The sequence below is a fragment of the Anguilla anguilla genome, chromosome 6 (genome assembly GCF_013347855.1).
Source record: "Anguilla anguilla isolate fAngAng1 chromosome 6, fAngAng1.pri, whole genome shotgun sequence".
NCBI classification, from domain to species: domain Eukaryota; kingdom Metazoa; phylum Chordata; class Actinopteri; order Anguilliformes; family Anguillidae; genus Anguilla; species Anguilla anguilla.
Window position 1 is genome coordinate 32,387,171 of NC_049206.1, and position 18,796 is coordinate 32,405,966.

An 18,796-nucleotide genomic window follows, 5' to 3' on the forward strand; every position below is an offset into this window, starting at 1 on the left:
ATGTCAGTATCAAGTCCCTTTGAGTCTATATAAGGAGTATGATCCTATTTTTGGTTCCAATTAATCTCTCCTTTAGAGAAGAGTGCAATTATCCAAAATGATTAAACCCTGGGCTAACTAATCAAATGGCTTATGTCTGTGAAATTGAGTAAGCCCAAATTTAATTAATGAGAGATTACGATACTCTTCAAATTATCACAGTGAAACAGGGCTCTGGTCTGGTGTGGTCTGACTTTGTTCATTATTGATTGATTGAAGCAATTTCAACATCATTGGTTATGAAAAATCACCAGGCAGAACTCATTTGGCGAGAGAGAGAGAATATGATGTGGGCAAAAGTTGGCTGAAAAGTTGTGGGTTTTTGGTTACATTTATTTTGCCTTTGTTGATTAGTTTTAGTTTAGTTTTGAGTTTAGTCTCATGGTAAACAATTACAATGTGCAGTTTATCCTGCCTGGAATAGGGTTACCGGGACCCAACCCTGGAGCCAGACCTGGGGGTGGTGTCCGCAGGCAAACGCCTGGTGGCTGAGCAGCCCACGTATCTCAGCCAGGCCCAGCCTGAAAAGACTACGTGGGACATCCGTATGGGTTCAGGGTAGGAGTTGGGTGCATTGCCCATCGAGCAGTGTGCAGGAACAAGGTAGATCCGAGTGTCATCTGCCCAGCGAGGTAACGTGGAACGTTACCTCACTGGTGGGGAAGGAGCTGGAGCTGGTTTGTGAGGCTGAGAGGTACCAACTAGATATAGTTGGGCTCACCTCTACACACAGTGTTGGCTCTGGAACCAAACTCCTAGATGGGGGGTGGTCTCTCTCCTACCTAGTTGTTCAGGGTGCGAAGCGCCGGGCGGGAGTGGGGATACTCAGAAGTCCCTGGCTGGTGGCTGCTCAGGTGGAGTTTACTGCAATGGACGAGAGGGTCGCCTCAATGCTACTGCATGTGGCAGTATGACTGTTATTTACACTTATGTGCCTAATAGCAGTTCAGAGTATTCAACCTTCTTGGTGAATGTGGGAGGGGTGCTGGAAAAGGCCCCACCTACTGACTTTATTGTCCTACTATGAGACTTCAATGCTCACGTTGTCAATGACTGGGAAACAATGAGGGGCGTGACTGGGAGGAACGACCTCTCTGATCTGAACAGCCTCTCTGATCTTCAAGCGGTCTTATGTTATTGGACTTCTGTGCTAGTCATGGTTTGTCCATAACAAACACCATGTTTGAACAAAGATGCGTACATGGTACCAGAACAACTTGGGCCAAAGGTCGATGATCCACTTAGTAGTTGTTTCCTCAGACCGGAGCAGAGCTGTCAACCGATTACTAGGGCTGTATCCGAATCCGGCGGGGGGTGTATCTGCAACTGGCAGATACAGCTTTTTAGCTGTATGTGTTAAGTTCCTCTATTTAAAAAAACCCAGTCTAAATATAGAAAATTCTGACATTTTACCTTGTATTTCAGTCAATATTCATCCATTTAAGATGTAACATGCTATATGTATCAGCCATAGGTCTTGGCTGTCAAATGAACACAAAATATAATCCAGATTTTCATGGTAACAGTTGCCACCAAGGGAAAATGTGAGGACATCAGATAGTCTATGCAAACTTAGTTCAGTCGGGGAAATAAAATAAAACAGGCAAAAAAGTTCATGTATTACTGTTATGTAATTACTGTTGTAAAGTAGTAATCCATGTTTCCCTAGTGAACTGCAGTAACGTTAACACATCAAGAAACGCGAATGCAGCATCATTGGAATTTACGATTATTCCCTTCAACTGAAGGATATTTTTCTATATCTTTACTGTAAATAGTTTCTATTTCCAATGCAAAACAGAATCTTTCGATTTATAAAACATTTTTTTCAGTTTCTGATTGTTCAGTGTTCCGCAGTTAAAGGGTGGTGAGGTCCAGACAGTTCATAAAACTTAGTTTAGTTAAAAATTAAAAAAGAGAGAGAGAGAGAGATGAAAAGTACAGTATGATGATGTGGAAATATGTTTCATAATTAATTATATGCCAATATTAAATCAATTTGATATTTTGAAGGCACAACAATTGCATTGGCAATGAATATTAGGTTAGAAAATACAACATTAGCCCGATTTAACGTGACTTCCGGTACAAACCACGCCCACTTCCGGTCTTCTATCCGAATACAGATACAGAGACAGATAATTTTGTTGGTTGAACAGATACTGGTACAGAAAATGACGTCTCTGCACACCCCTACTGATTACCATCTGATGGTGAGTTGAATCAGATGGTGGGGGAAGCTGCCAGAGAGACCAGGTAGGCCCAAACGTGGTGTGAGGGTCTGCTGGGAATGCCTGGCAGAATAACCTGTCTTGAATGATTTCAACTTTCACCTCCGAGAGAGCTTTTCCCGTATCCCGGAGGAGGTTGGGGACATGGAGTCTGAATAGACCCTGTTAACAAACCCCTGTTGTGGAAGCAAGTGCCGGAGGTTGAGTTCAAAAGCTGGTCGGTGCATGTCCTGGTGGCAACCCAAGGACCCATTGCTGGACTCCAGTCGTGAGGGAGGCTGTCAAGCTGAAGAAAGAGGCATCCCGGGCCTGGTTGGCACTGGGAACCTCTGATTCCGCAGACAGGCGGCAGGTGAAAAATGATGCGGCTGCGGCAGTGGCAGAAGCAAAAGCCGGGGCATGGCAGGAGTTTGGAGAGGCCTTGGAGAAGGACTTTCGGTCAGCTGTGGATGTTGTTGGTGTGTCTCAGTTGACACAAATTCTCAAAATTGTGTGGAAGTCAGGGACAGTGCCATTGGAGTGGCAGAACGGGATGGTAGTCCCCATTTTTAAGAAGGGGGACCGGAGGATGTGTTCGAATTATCGAGGAATCACACTCCTCAGCCTCCCTGGGAAAGTCTATGCTAAGGTGTTGGAAAGGAGGCTTTAGCCGATTGTCCCTCCTGAATCTGGGGTTTGACTATGTGGATTTCATCCAGGCCAGAATTTGCCTATCTAGTCTACATGTGTTTTGTGGATTTGGAGAAGATATATTATCATGTGCCCCGGGGTATCTTGTGACCGGTGCTGCAGGTGCCATTCGGTCCCTGTATACTCAGAACAATAGTTGTGTTTGCATTCTCGTCATTAAGTCAAGCTTGTTCAAAGTGGGTGTTGGACTCCGCCAAGGAGGGGGGGGGGGGGGTTTGTCTCCCCTCCTGTTCTTGGTTTTCATGGACAAGATCTCAAGGCGCAGCCGAGGTATGATGTGTGTCCAGTTTGGGGACATAGAAGTGGTATCTCTATTGTCTGCAGATGATGTTGTTCTCTTAACCTCATCATGCGCGGTCTGCAGCTGAGTGTGATGTGGTTGGGATGAGCATCAGCACCTCTGAGGCTCTGTGGCTATGGTCCTCTCCTGGAAAGGGTGGTTTACACCCTTCAAATAAGGGAGGAGCAACTGCCCCAGGTAGAGGAGTTCAAGTATCTTGGGGTCTTCTTCACAAGTGAGGGAAAAAGGGATTCGGAGATCAACTTCCGTCTAGGTGCAGCGGCCACAGTAATGCGGGCATTGTATCGGACGGTGGTGGTGAAAAAGGAACTGAGCCGAAATGCAAAGCTCTCAATTTACCAGTCGATCTTGGTCCCTACTCTCAACTATGGTCATGAGCTATGTGTAGTGACTGAAAGTGTGAGATCGCGAATACAAGTGGCCGAAATGGGGTTTCTCTGTAGGGTGGCAGGGATTACAGGCAGTCAAGGGATCAGCCCCAGCATACCTCCACAAGATATTCAAACCCTACATGCCAGCCAGATCCCTCCGTTCTGCTACCTCAGGACGCCTAGCACCTCCCCCTCTTCGCACCTGCACGTCCAGAATACGTCTCCTGTCTGTTCTGGCCCCACGATGGTGGAATGACCTCCCCGTGGAGGTCAGAACAGCTGAGACACTGACCCATTTCAAACGACGACTGAAGACTCACCTCTTCAGGCTGCACCTCTCCCCATCCCTCCCTACCCCCCTGTTAATGACTGTAAGCTTAGGGTTGTAACTAGGCAGCTGTTTCGTAGGTGACTTAGGTGCATTAACTGTCTTAACTACTGCTTGCATTTTTTCCATAGACTGCGTTGTTGCCGTTCTCGTTGTTAGTGTTAATCAGTTTAACCTTCAGGGTCCAAGTTGAACTTATGCGGTTGTTCCCTGCACTTGGACCGGTACTTCTCTCTAGGGGTTTCGTCATGCTTGTTCCTGGTTATGGTTATACACTTGATTGTACGTCGCTCTGGATAAGAGCGTCTGCCAAATGCCTGTAATGTAATGTAATGTAATGTAATTACTCTCCTTGATAGGGTGAGGAGCTCAGCTATCTGGGATGACTTCAAAGTAGAGCTACTGCTCCTCCGCATTGAAAGGAGTCAGTTGAGGTGGTTTGGGCATCTGATAAGGATGGCTCCTGGGTGCCCCCCTCTGGAGGTGTTCCAGGCACGGCCACTAGGGAGGAAACCCAGGGGCAGACCTTGGACACACTAGAGGGATTATATCCAAAGGCTGACCTGGGATCGCCTTGGGATCCACTAGGATGAGTTGACGGAAGTCGCTGGGGAGAGGGACATCTGGGCTGCTCTGCTTGCCCCTTTGCCACTGTGACCCTGATCTGGACTAAGTAGTCAGAGAATGAATGGATGGATGAATGTTTTAGTTTTTTTTTACCCAAATCTCATGAGGGTGATGGAAGAAGGTTTTTTGTTTATTATTCTTTTCATTATTTATTTTTTGGGCTGTAACGCTCTCTCTCTCTCTCTTCATATGTAAATAAACCCTGGAATATTCCATAATTCCTACACCTCTCTGTGTCCGACTCCTCACGCCCAACAAAGGGATGCATCGCGCGAGACACATGCATCTTGTGGAAAGAAAATGCGAGTTTTTTACACCGTTTTTTGGAAGTAAAATGCATTGAGTTTAAGGCATAATTTTGAACCTTTTGCTGGGCTATCCTCGTGTGCGAGTGCTGTATTGTGATGTGTAATTGTAATTGTATTGTACAATACGATTCAAAACTGAAACTTACCTATGAGAAATCTACCTGTTTAATGATTATATACTACACTGACACCAACATGTATACTGGACATTATCTGGTTGAGAAGTAATGACTTTACCACTATCATTTCTTATACATAGATTTATTGATTATGTCTGTTCAAGCAAGTTTCAGTTACAATATACAATACTGTGCTGTCCTTTCTAGGACTAATGTTCTGCTCTGATGGTATTTCAACATACATTCCCTGCAAAGCCACTAGGCTTAGTTGCTTTTTTGTAACAAACATAGCATTTTCATCAACCACAAAGCTTAATTGTGTCTTTTTGTTTCATGAGACTTCATAACAGCCATCAGAAAGCCAGTTTCAATACCATATCTAAAAGATAGTCCATGATACTGAACAAGCAATCGTTGAATTAAACAGGATGACTTAGATCCAGATAGTTTCATGGACATTGTAATGGTCATCTCACAAACCAGGTCTGTATCACCTCAAATGTACAAAGAAGGCTGAGGGGTTACAACAGTTACAGATTTGTATCTGTAAACATGGTGTGCTCCTTTCTCACTGTGCTGAACCCTTTGATTGTGTCCACAAACTCCTCATCATCCATAAACTGGAAGGAGACAAAGAAGAAAAGAGTAAAATTTCTGCCTGAAGCTGTAATAAACAAACTAAGATCAAATCCATACTTTTCCTTCACTTTGATTTATATATAAATTAAGAAATAAATGTAGTTTTGCACATCAATTTGAATAATTGCTGGACCTGGCAAACTATTTGGGAAGAAAAAACTATTAAATTGTAAAGCAAAGAAAAGGGATGTGGATCCATACCAGGATTTGTCACACTCAAGACCTAGTTTTGTATGACTGTAGTGTGTTTTTATCTAGATGGTCTTTTAAAACTGGTGTGAGTGGTCTCCCTACAGAAAAACTGCATGCCCTGACAGCCAGGCAATGGGTCAACAACAATCAATCTTACCAGGCCACTATCATGACCCCGCACAACAGAGCTCCATATCCCATCCTCCATCAGAAACTTCCTGTCCTGTGCGTCAATGAGCTGGCTGACACTGCGGTGCAGGGAATTCTGGGAGTGGGCATGACTCAGCTGGCAAGGCCCATGGAGGGCAAACATGGTATTGCGGTCATCAGAAACACTGCCTGACACAATCTTGTTTTCTGTCACCCCCTAGGGGAGAAAAGTGCAGAAAAAGAGAGTTAAGCCACGTGTTGAAACCAGTTAATCCATAAAATAGTCATGTTTTCACCAATTGCCAAATGCACTACTTTAACATGCAGTGTATTTCACACTTATATTGTAGTCCTTGACTGTGTCCTACTCAAAAAATGTGAACAAAAGTGGCACTGGTTTTCCACTTACACTGCATTCCTCCTATCTCAAACTCCTCTAAACTTAAGCTTAAACTGCCACGAGTCTAATTTCGTAATTAAGTTGATTGTGCGTGTGTGTTTCAAGTCTGAATAGCCCATTTCATGTGCATTCAGTGGAAGCAAACTGCAGTTAACCAATTGATCAAATGAGGGTGTTATTGTTTAAGAAGAGACTGACAACCATGGCAACTGAAACCTCTTCTCTATAGGCAACACTTGCCAATTATGTACCAGCTTGCAGGGCTGCAGGCCCAAAAAAGTTGATTTTTGTAGTTTGAAACCATTCTCAGAGGCTATACAAACGGAATATATACACCATGCACAAACACGCTGAGAACTGATGGCTCTCTGAATAAAGTCTGTCTCAATAGTCCATCTAAAAACCTGCAATGCTTCTCACTACGTGGTGATATGAGTATCAACACCATAAATTCTACATGACTACAGAGTAACTATAACACAACAATAACACAATAACAACAATAGATAAACTACAGCAATAGATATTCCATGTTTATGACTTTGTGTCAACTAGAGTATCACATTTTATTTAAAAATAAGACTAACGGTAGTTAATCTTGCCTTATTTTATATAAAACCTTATATTTAATAAAACACTGGAATTTTAAGCTAGCTATATGTAGCCATTGTCTTTGCAGTTAGAAAGACAATGGCTACATTTAAAAAAATTAACCCAAAACTCAGACAACAGCGCATATTTTAGCCCACAGTGAAATACTGCACATTCAGGGTGAATTGCGAAGGTTTTTGAAATTGTTCTATGCTCCTTACCTCCGTATGCAATGTGAATCCTTTAAGAGTGACACTGCTTGAGGCATTAGTTGTGTCCGGGACTGTGTCAAACTGAAAAGAGAATCCATGTGTAAATAAATAAAATAAAATAAATGTTCATATGAGTGAGGTTACTGAGGCATAACCATCTTAATCTAGCTGAGATGCTGTCAAAGAGCAAGGGTGCATGAGGGTAAATGATGATAATTTGGAAAATGTGGCATTTAGAATAAACTGGTTACCAAGGTAGAAAATATAACTGTGGAGGAGACTAAGCAGGCAATCCTAACATAATGAGAAAAGTAATCAGAATCAACATTCAAAAGGAATAAATAATACATATTCAAAATAAATTATTTATTTCACCAGAGTTAAAAGTGGAATCAAAGTCAAACCGAATTTTGTTTTCACAGAACTTTCTCTCCAATAGCCCAAAACATTATCTTACATCTATCAGAGTATATACACTACATTTCCAAAAGTATGTGGACACCTGAACATCACACCTATTTGTACTTGTTAAAAAGCCCCCTTGGGCATTCCCCAAGGCTGCATAATTCGTAAAAATAATTAGCCATTCTAGGAATTATGCAGCGTTGGGAAAAATGCGGCATTTTGTTTAAGTTGTGTTGAATTCCGAAAATTCTGAATCGCGAAAAACTGGAGGGACCTCTTATTTACTATATCAATCAACTTTAAGACAAGCAACACGCTCGGAATTATCTCATCGCGAACCATTAAATCCAATGGCACAGACGTTGCTTCATAATTTCAAACTGCTTTCCTAACGGCTATTTTGCATCCTGCGACTTGGGTTACAACAGTGAATATCAGATTCCTAGACGTACTGATAGCGACCACATCGCAAGACAGGACACTTAAATTGTATGCTATCAAATTTATGTAAAGTTCCATTCATTTATATGGGGAGGTCGATACACGTCCCCTTAGCAACCAAAAGCTATAGCGCTGGACCACCCATGACTTATTTGCCGGCACAGAAAAAAATTGTGAAAGTACTGAAAAACAAGGACATTTTTTCCTACATAACTAGGTACAGGTTGTTACCAATATTTTGCCTATTTCATATATAGTTGCAAATCAGTTTACGTTTTCCTGTCTGTCGAACGAAGGTGGTCTCACTCTACCTGGCGGTCACAAAGTTTTAGTTGGTCTCAGTTGGTCACTATAACCCCCGCCCCCAGCCCCTGACGTAATCGGTTCTTGGTTCTAGACCAGCTAAGAGTTGGTGCTGCTTTGGAACCAGTTTTCCCGGCCGAGAGCTGGTTCTTTTGCTGTCGAAAACGCAAGAACTGGTTTGCAATTAGGCACCGGCTCCGAACCGGCTCTTGAAATGCCTTGGTGGAAAAGGGGCATCAATGATTTTTCGTGATTTCTTGTAAAATACTATTATTATTGAGGACTTCTGGGCATAGCTAAGCCGTAGGTTTGCTGATAGACCTAGCTGACATCGTTTTCTGGAGTAAGACAGAAGCGGATAGAACTGTATCATTGATTTAGTGTCTCTGTCTCTATCTACTGAACACAGACAAGATTTCATCATTACTATGTAAGTATTACTGTCAAAATATTTCAGTTATACACGTTATTTTTGAAATTGAGTGTCTTTAAATTGGTTAGTTGTATTTTATAATGAGGATATTTCACACTGTAATGTAAGCGTTCTTTGGTAGCTTAGTAGTTTTTGTGATGCATGTAACAGTGATGATGTGTGAGTTGGAACATTGGTAATATTTAGCCTACATGATCTCTAGCTTGTAGCACTGTCACTAATTGCACTGTCGCCTCACAGCAAGAAGGTCGTGGGTTCAAAGGTCTCGGCTTGGGGCCTTTCTGTGTGGAGTTTGCATGTTCTCACCATGTCCGTGTGGGTTTCCTCCGTGTACTCTGGTTTCCTCCGACAGTCCAAAGACAGGTAGGCTAACTGGAGACTCTAAATTGCCCATAGGTATGAGTGTGTGAGTGAATGGTGTGCGTGCCCTGCAATAGATTGGCAGCCTGTCCAGGGTGTATTCCTGCTTCTTGCCCAATGCATGCTGGGATAGGCTCCAGCACCCCTCTGTGACCCTGCTCCAGATAAGCGGGTATAGATAATGGATGTATGGATAGTGTTTCCAAATGTCTTGTGAGGTTAACCACTAACTAAATTACCAACTTGAAAATGTATTTCGATAAAGACGTTTGCAATATACTTTTATATTTAACTTTGACCTGCTGCCAGCCCCTTTTGTAGCATCTGTGCTGAAAAATGATAATAATAATAATAATAATAATAATAATAATAATAATAATAAATAATAATAATAATAATAATTATTATTAAAATAATAATAATTTAATGTGTCAGTGTGGTTACATTATGAGAAAGCAGGTAAATGAAAGGCATGTGATGCAGGTGTAGACCTATTTAAATTACAGTGGATGTGATATTTCATTTTTCTATTTTTTATTAATTTGCTAAAATTTGCTAAAAACCTGTTTTCACTTTCTCATTATGGGGTATTGTGTGTAGATTGATGAGAATAAAAATTTAATTAATCAATTTTAGAATAAGGCTGTAACATAACAAAATGTGGAAAAAGTGAAGGTGTCTGAATACTTTTCTGAAGGCACTGTATCTTCCAGCTTCCTCTCTCATTTTGGCCGCTCTGGCTGTATCTGATTTGCTAGTTAGGATTGCTTTCTCTTGATGAGTTCTTGATCTTTAGAGGTGAAAAAATGTTCCCAGCTCCAGTGTTACCATAATGGGCTCTATCTTACACCCGGCGCAAAGCAGCACCAAGCGCAACGCAAGTGTCTTTGCTAGTTTCAGACCAACGCAGTTGTCATTTTCCCATCCAGCACCCACATTGTTTAAATAGCAAATGTACTTGCGCCCATCTGAGCGCTCATGTTGGTCTTAAAATGAGGTGTGGTCAGGCGCATTGTTGGCGGAATTTCAATAGCTTTTTGGTCACATGACCTACACACCTCAAACTACTTTCAGAGTCTCCACTGACCATGCATACATGATGCACAGCCTTTGCTTTGTCCATTTTCATCTCATGCTATTTTATATGAATTTTCAAAAAGCTATTGAATTCCCAAAATTTGAAATATTCATATAAAATAGTATGAGATGAAAATGGACAAAGCAAAGGCTGTGCAACATGTGTCAGTACTTGGTGAGCTATCCAATAGTGATTTGGGGTGTCTAGGTCATGTGACCAAAAAGCGATTGAATTTCCTAGCTTTGAAATATTCATATAAAATTGCATGAGATTAAAATGGACAAAGCCAAGGCTGTGCAACATGTGTTACTACTCGGTGAGCAATCCAATAGGGATTTGGGGTGTCTAGGTCATGTGACCAAAAAGCTATTGAAATTCCTAGCTTTGAAATATTCATATAAAATTGCATGAGATTAAAATGGACAAAGCAAAGGCTGTGAACATGTGTCAGTACTCGGTGAGAAATCCAATAGGGATTTGAGGTGTCTAGGTCATGTGACCAAAAAGCTATTGAAATTCCTAGCTTTGAAATATTCATATAAAATTGCATGAGATTAAAATGGACAAAGCAAAGGTTGTGCTACCTGTGTCCATTGTTTGTGAACACTTTAAAAGTGGTTTGCATTGTGTCTCTAAACCCCGGTACAAAGCAGGAAAGGGTCGGCGAGACTGGGTGTCCGAATATCTGTTGAATATCCAACTTGAAACCAACTTCACCTCGGTGATTATCCACCGTTAAACTAGAAAAAGTGGATTTGGACACGCCCTAAATGCACTTGCGCCATGCGCTTTAGACCGTGCGATTAGATCGTTAAAATAGAACCCAATATCTGCAACCCCAAAAACAAAATAAAAAACCAACATATGTTTTCATTATGAGAGTTCTAAAAATGTTACTTTATTTAATACGTGTTACATGTGTAACGACCCCTCCGTTCCTTCTGTCCTGCCGGTTGTGCTGTTGTCTTCTCCTCTTGCCTGCAGAGGCATGGCCTTTGGAGTGGAAGCGGTAATTACTGGGAACACCTGTGGTGAGGAGGGGCATATATGGCTGGACGGGACTGCAGTGTGGGAGATCCCTTCTCCCTGCGTACTTTTGGTGGCGGCTCCTAGCTTTCTGTTATTGTATTTTGGTTTTACGCTCAACACTCATGCAGCCTATTTCCACACATCCACTCCCTACATTACTGATTCCACTGATTCACTCACACCCCATGATTTGACTTTAGTGGCTAAACTTACTTTCTAATAAATTTATCATTTGTTACTCCTTTAAGCTCGCATGTGTCTCCCCTTTGTTGCGGCCCCACATGAAAGGTCAGCACCACCTCCCTTTTGTTTATATTAGGAGTATGATCCTGTTTTTGGGGAGTAATTAATCTCCCTTCTATAGCTGAGTGGGTACATGCAGTTAGCTGAGATGACTCAATCCTTGACTAAATAATCTAATTGTAATTCACGTTCATGAAAAGGAATGAATTCCAGTAATCACTTAAAGGGGAATTTCACTTTATAACACTTCTGGGGTCATTTTCACATCTACCCGGGATTTTGTGTGCACCTCAGACAGTTTTTAGGTTGCTTGCTTCAATATTTAGATATTTAGATATACCTGTGTAAGCAAACCCCCCCCCATCCAATAGAAGACCATTTAACATCAAACTCCACGTTAGACTCATTGTAAACACACATCCCTGCTTCTCATGACTGATATTGTCCTTCTAATGAATGTGTCACCCTTCATTTTTCGATTAGTTATTTCATTTTAAATGTCTAACGTTAGAAATAAAGACCTATTTTTTTTAGCGCAAGTCCACATAGCAGTACAGTTTCCGGTTTTTTCTTCTTCTTCGTTCTTCTTTCGTTTTGCGGCAGAAGAAGAAGAGAAGAAGCGAAGCAAAACATTGCGTTAACTTAGCGTTGAAATCGAACAAACTAACGTCTGCTATCTTTTGTTTGATGTGATATCGGTGTAATAATGAGGTGCATTGTACGCAATTGTAATAATGCCCCCGTTAAACTTGCCTTGAAAGCACATGTTCATAGTTTTCCATACAATGCAACTTTGTGCCAGTCATGGCTGGATGTAATCAGCAGAGGTGGGTAACCCGGCTTCAAAGAGTAAAAAGACTGACCATGTGTTTTCTCCACCACCATGCACTAAACCAGCTGATTCTAATTAGCATAACTCTTCAGCATGATAGGAGAACTAATTATTGTAATCATCAAGTTATATGATATCATCAAGTCCTGAATATACATGGAATTCGACTACTATTTCACTTCCAGACAATGAGAGCTCTACAATCAAATCTGACGCCACCACTATGCTTCAAACTGAGCAGTCCAGTACATCCTCACTCAACTATGGCCCGTCAAGGAGGTCCCTCAACATCAGGCATTTCTTTGCCATCAACCCAGCTATGGACTAACAATCACGTCAGAAGGTAAGCTAGGCTATGTGCAATGCATTGAGATGAGATTCAAGATTCAATACTTTATTGCCACATCAACATATAGTTGTTAGGAATTTTCTGTAGTGCAGTGCTCTGTAGAGACAAAATAACGTAGGCTACAAACATTCAGAGCAAAAACAAAAAGAAACATAAATTAATAGTAATAGGCTAATAGTAATAGTAATAATTAATACCTAACAAGGTAAACAAACAGTGCTACTGTGCATTCATAATGCAGATGGCGGTGGCATTCCTAGAGTTTCTGGCCTTGAGGGCTCAAAAATGGATAATGTCTTGATTTTTGGGCAGAACTATTGTCATACGATTGGCTAAAACCATGTTTTTTTGTTGATGTAGGAATGCCTGCAAGAATCCATTGCAGAGATGAAAATAGGACCTTCACTTCCACCTGTGTCTGCCTCTACCTCACTGTCCAAGCGCCCTTATATGAAGTTGGCTGCATCTTTTCCGGGCATATCAATGCAAGCACCAACAGACAAGATAGACGTTGGACCTTCTGCCTCGCCTGTAGCTGGCTCAACCCCAAAGTCCAAGCACTTCTGTAGGAAATTGGTAGCCTCATTCCTGGACACAAGTGTCAGCTCGGTAGAAACACCTAAAGACAAATCAGACTTAAGTTACCATCCACTCAGCACTGCTTCAAGTTCAAGCGATATCAGGAGGTCTGATTCTGCCAGTTCAGAAAGGGCTACATGGCAGGAGAAGAAGTGGAACGTACATGAGTCTAACTTGATGGCATTATTCCGGACCTGTTTGCAGTGTGGACAAGAAATTGTTGAAAAGAATAAAACAACAACAGCAAGCATGGTCAAGATATCATGGCGGTGTATCAACAATCACACTGGAGAGTGGAGTTCTTGTCCATCCCTGCGAGGCATGCCCGAAAACAACTTGTTAGTAGCTTCGGCTATTCTTTTCACAGGTGCGACCTACTCTGACATTTCCGATTGGTCAAGATTGATGAACCTTCAAATTCCCATGGCATCCATTTTCTATAGCCTGGTGGCTCAGGGTAACAAGAAGGCCAACAGGGAACTTCTGCATTGGATCAAGTCCATTACTAATCACTTGTGGTTTGCCTGCTCATCTTGTGGTGGAGATGTTGAAGTATAAGCATTAACTATAATATCTTTAACCCCTTAGCGCACAAGCCAAATCTTGCCAATCCTTGCCCATTTAGGGGGTACCCTATTTAAAACTTTATAACTCCAGATGTGAACACCACAGAGACTTGAAAAATGGCTTAAATGAAGCAATTTGTACAATTTACAATACTAACGCAGATTAGTTTATATTCATAATTTTGGAAGAAATAAAGTGCCACAAATGCAATTGTCTAGACAAAAAATCAAAAAATGAATTTGCACTTTTTTAGTTTGCAATGAAATACTGAGAGATTGCATATATACAGCAGGTTAAACTATACATGTGCTGGATCAAAAACTTCTTGACCACAAGTTCATAAAATCTAAGGGTGGATATGTAGAACTACTATAGATGTATGAAGCAAAAACTAAGCAGTGTACCCAGCGCCTCCAAATCTATTCAAAATGTCTAAATTATACATCACAACATATTCCTGTATTTCAGTACAAATCAACTGTTTTGACTCAAAAAACTCACTGTTTCATCCTTTTCAAGTGGGAATTACAAGCTTTCAGTCAGTACAGTGGTCTGAAATATCTAGGGGTCCAGAAACATATCCAAAATCTCTCCAAAACGGAATAAACTGCTTTTTGTTCATTATAAAGCATATACATGAGCCCCCTATGAAGGTTTAAGATGAAACACTGCTATCAGATTTTTAAAATAATGCAAAAATAGTCACACAATGCGGTACAGTACCTAAATGTGTAATAATTAACTCTTGTATGTATTTCTACACTCTGTACTCTCGTATGTTTTCTTGTATGGGGATGGGACGACATGAAAATAATTTTCAACCGTCCACCACATTTTGCAATGTTCCAACTCTCACGTCATCACTGTTGCATGCTTCACAAAAACTATTACACTACTAACTAACGCTTACATTACAGTGTGAAATATCCACATTATATAATAACACTAACCTACTTAAAGACACTCAATTTAAAAAACAACGTATATAACCAAAATATTTTGAGCAGTAATACTTACATAGCAATTATGAAATCTTATCTATGTTCAGTATATGGAGACAGAACAGTATCATTGATTTACTGTGTCTATTTGCTTCTGTTTTGCTCCAGAAAACGATGTCAGCTAGGTCTATCAGCAAACATATGGCTTAGCTATGCCCAAAAGTCCTCAATAACAATAGTATTTTCCAAGAAATTACGAAAAATCGTTGACCACGTTTCGTTAGGTGCAACATCTTTTACTGCTACCACAGAGTGAATTCGTAAGTGAATGCGATAAGAACATTTTCAGTTACGCTGACCTATAAAACGCTATTCCAAAAGCAAAATTAGACATGTTATACATCGTTAGAAAGCATATACTCTCACCTACTGAATAAATTAATTGCCAATCAAGCCAGACTGTACTAAACAACACATGTGGTATTACGCACAGCTATTTTGAAAGGTGCCCAGGCATCACAAATGCGCGTATATTTCATTTTTAAAACCTTTTTCTTGTTCGTTTCGTTATTCAGTGAGCAGCGTTTTCACTGCTGTATTGGCATATTTTAGGGCTATTGTCGGATTTATCTTGTTGCTATGACGGAATACGATTTTTTAGTGATGAAAGAATATTTTTATGAATGCCAAGATAGACAATATTGTCCATTATGTCATGGGTGGCGGGTGTAGTTGTAGATGAGACTGCAGGGAGGGGGTGCGTGTTAAATGAACGACCAGAGCGACAATGGTGGCGCTGCAAAACTCCGTATTCAGCATAGTTGTTGTGTATCGTCTACTAATGAAACTAAAATATTGCGTTTCTGTTTTTAACTCATACTTTGGTTGCAGTAGCACCGAATCTCTGAGTTCAGTAATCTCGGCACGCCGGCGTGCTGACCACTAGGGGCTTTGCGCTAAGAGGTTAAATTATATTGCACCTCATAAACTTTATTGGCCACCAGTCAGTCCTCCTATAAATTGATTTCACTTGTGCTTTTATTATTACAGTACAATTCAGTTTCATTATTTGAGTGAGGTTTACTCATGGAGCCTAAACATTTTTTGTCTCTGTTTTGAGATGAGTTGAATGTGCCTGTGGAAAAAAGAAAGTAGCCTAATACTTACCTGATTGCCTGTGGAAATAAGAATTGAACATTGTACATCGAACTGCCCCCTAGCCCAGCTTTGCCTCTTAGCGATTTTCTGACATGAAATCTTGCTCATTCTAACCAAGATTATCTTAGGAACATAATACTGCATGTGTCACGGTCACATCCTGGTCAGAGTTAGAGTTAGAGGAGTCAACAAGTATGCAATGAATGTAGTAGCTAGTGTAAATTTAGCTTTGAATGCTGTAATTTTACTGGAATAACAAGGTGCAGATTACAGTTAGATTATCTGCACCTTGTTATTCCAGTAAAATCTCTACTGAAGGAAGTCGCCTGGGGAATGTAATTTTTGTTACATACTTTTCAGGAGAACCAAAATACTGCACAGAATTCTTCAAACAAGCAAAGACCTGGGTGGTAAAGAGGATCTCTGAGGAGAAGACATACCAGTTCAGGGAAGAATTGGTCAGGCCAGCCATCAAGCAGCGGGAGAATGACAGCATAATATATAAAGACACAGCATCGTCCAGAGTGACAACTCCAGGCCTGCCTAGCAATATTGCAGCAGTTGACAAGCCAGACAAAGCAGAGCTCTTGGAAAAGCACATAACCTTCTTCAGACCAACTACCTAAGACAGGGAAATAGGCTAGTTAAAGTAAAGCCCCTATGTGAGTAGCTGTGGCCACCATTACTCTTCTTTTTCCTCCCACCCGCCACCCAACCACCCCAGTCCCTTCCCATCCACCCTATCCCAGCCACCCTATCCCAGCCCCCCCCTCCCATGCCCCTCCAACCCATCCGCCCAACCCACCCCACTGGCCACAACAAATTTTCTGTTTGTTAGTCACTTATGTGCATTGAGGGATTTTGGTTACTATTTTTTATTTTCATTTATTGTGTAAGGGCAAAAAACAAGGAAAACATGTTTTTGTAATTCTTCTACAGGTGCCTTGCACGTTGCACGCTTGGGCGATCATGGCTTCCCACATCGAACGATCCCTCGCAGAATCAATGATGTCTTGTACATTTAAGTCTGTTAGTTCTTTCACATCGTCCATATATTTTCTTCTTTGCCCTCCTCTTCCAAGTTTCCCAGGCATACGGCCTTGTCGTGTAAGACATTGTATTTCTCCCTTTCTGATGACATGGCCCAGGAATTTAAGTTTTCTCTCATCTAATGTTCTCATTAATTATCTTTTTGTGTGGGCGCGTTGGAGTACTGCCTCATTAGTTACCCTATCTCTATATGATATTTTCACCATTCGTCTAAGGAACCATAGTTCTACAGCTTCTAAGTTTCTATGGAGTTCTGGTGTTATAGTCCATGCTTCTGAAGTACACAGCAAGATTGACCAGATGTAGCATTTTAGTAACCTGAGCCTTGTTGTCATAGAAATGTGTCTATTGGTAAAAAAGGGTTTCATTTTTTGGAAGTTTGTTTTAGCAATGGCAGTTCTTCTTTTTATTTCTATTTTGCTTCTAGAATCAGGTGATATGAAGCTATTAAGGTAATTGAAGCTGATCTTTTGCTCAATCACTTGGTTACCTGTGTACAATTGGCAGTTGGGAGTATCTTGCTGTTTTGATATTATCATACATTTGGTTTTCTTACAGTTAGACTGAATTCTGCACTTGTTTGTACTACTTTGTCTAGGAGGATTTGTAGGTCTTCTGCAGAACTTGCTATTAGGGTGGTATCGTCTGCATATATTATATTGTTTATGTTAACACATCCAATTTTTATCCCATCTATGTCTTCTATTTCTCTGAGAATCATTTCACTATATATATTGAATAATTCCGGTGAGGCAACGCATCCCTGTCTAACTCCTCTTTGAATTTTAGTCCAATACACAATGTTCTCTTATGATAATTTATTCCTCTAATAAGTTGTGGGCATCCTCAACTTCCTTGAATCCCACATAGCTTGCATTTGGATCAGGGTATTTGTTACGAACTTCTGCCACAACACAAGATGGGAGTACCCGTCGTTGGCCACGACCCAGACATTCTCCCTTCAGAATCCACTCCAGAGTAAACCTGTACGCCACCAGCCTGTACTGACTAGAGAGACATAAAATACAAGTTCAGAATATAAAGGGGTCACCTATGAGGAAGTTCACCTATGGCAGTTGGTCCTGGAGATTAGGTAGCCAATTAGGTTTGTTTCCCAACCCTGCTCCTGGAGTACCCCCTGACAGACATTTTTTGTTCCAATCCAGCAACAATAAAATTCTCAGAAAAATGTTTGAAAACTGATAATGTTCCAAGCTAACACCTTATCAGAAGGTACCTAGACTACCAGACCAAGCTATTACTTTCATTGCAGTTAAACAAGGACACAGCAAAAAAGTTTATGCACCCCAGAAGTCTGAGTGAAATTACACATACATTTCAAGCTGATCCATATGTCTTGGAAAAATACCCTGTATGCAAAAATAGACAGGTAGTGAGCTTAATCTCTAAATTTGGAAATCGTATAATCCACTAATTAACAACAACAACGACATGCTACTGCTGCTATATGTTAATTTACAATTTGGCTTTTTTGTATTGATATTTTATATTTTACCTTTTTTTGTAGACCTATTCTATACATTTTAGTTAGGCAGCAGTGTAGCATAATGGGTAAGGAGCTGATCTTGTAACCTAAAGGTCCCAGGTTTGATTCCTGGGTAGGACACTGCTGTTGTACCCTTGAGCAAGGTACTTAACCTGCTTTACTTCAGTATATATACAAGAGCACAGAAAAAAAGTTTATGCACCCCAGAAATCTGAGTGAAATTACACATAAACCCATATATATGGTTTTTACTTGAGATTTAAGATTGATGATTTCTGTGAAAAAATTAATAACATGCGTGAACTTGTCAACAATACCTGTCA

General features: G+C 40.8%; 1 protein-coding gene across 1 annotated transcript in view; it reads right to left on the reverse strand.

Annotated features, from left to right (window-relative positions):
* Positions 1 to 5,142: 5,142 nt before the first annotated feature.
* Positions 5,143 to 18,796, reverse strand: part of si:ch211-57i17.5 (usherin) — a 76,061-nt gene continuing 62,407 nt past the window's right edge. The window contains exons 5-7 of the mRNA XM_035422314.1: positions 7,208 to 7,279; positions 6,003 to 6,212; positions 5,143 to 5,634 (exon numbers count right to left, since the gene is read on the reverse strand). Coding sequence (XP_035278205.1) covers positions 5,545 to 5,634; positions 6,003 to 6,212; positions 7,208 to 7,279 — 372 coding nt within the window. The 3' untranslated portion in view covers positions 5,143 to 5,544. The remainder of the gene's footprint in view (positions 5,635 to 6,002; positions 6,213 to 7,207; positions 7,280 to 18,796) is intronic.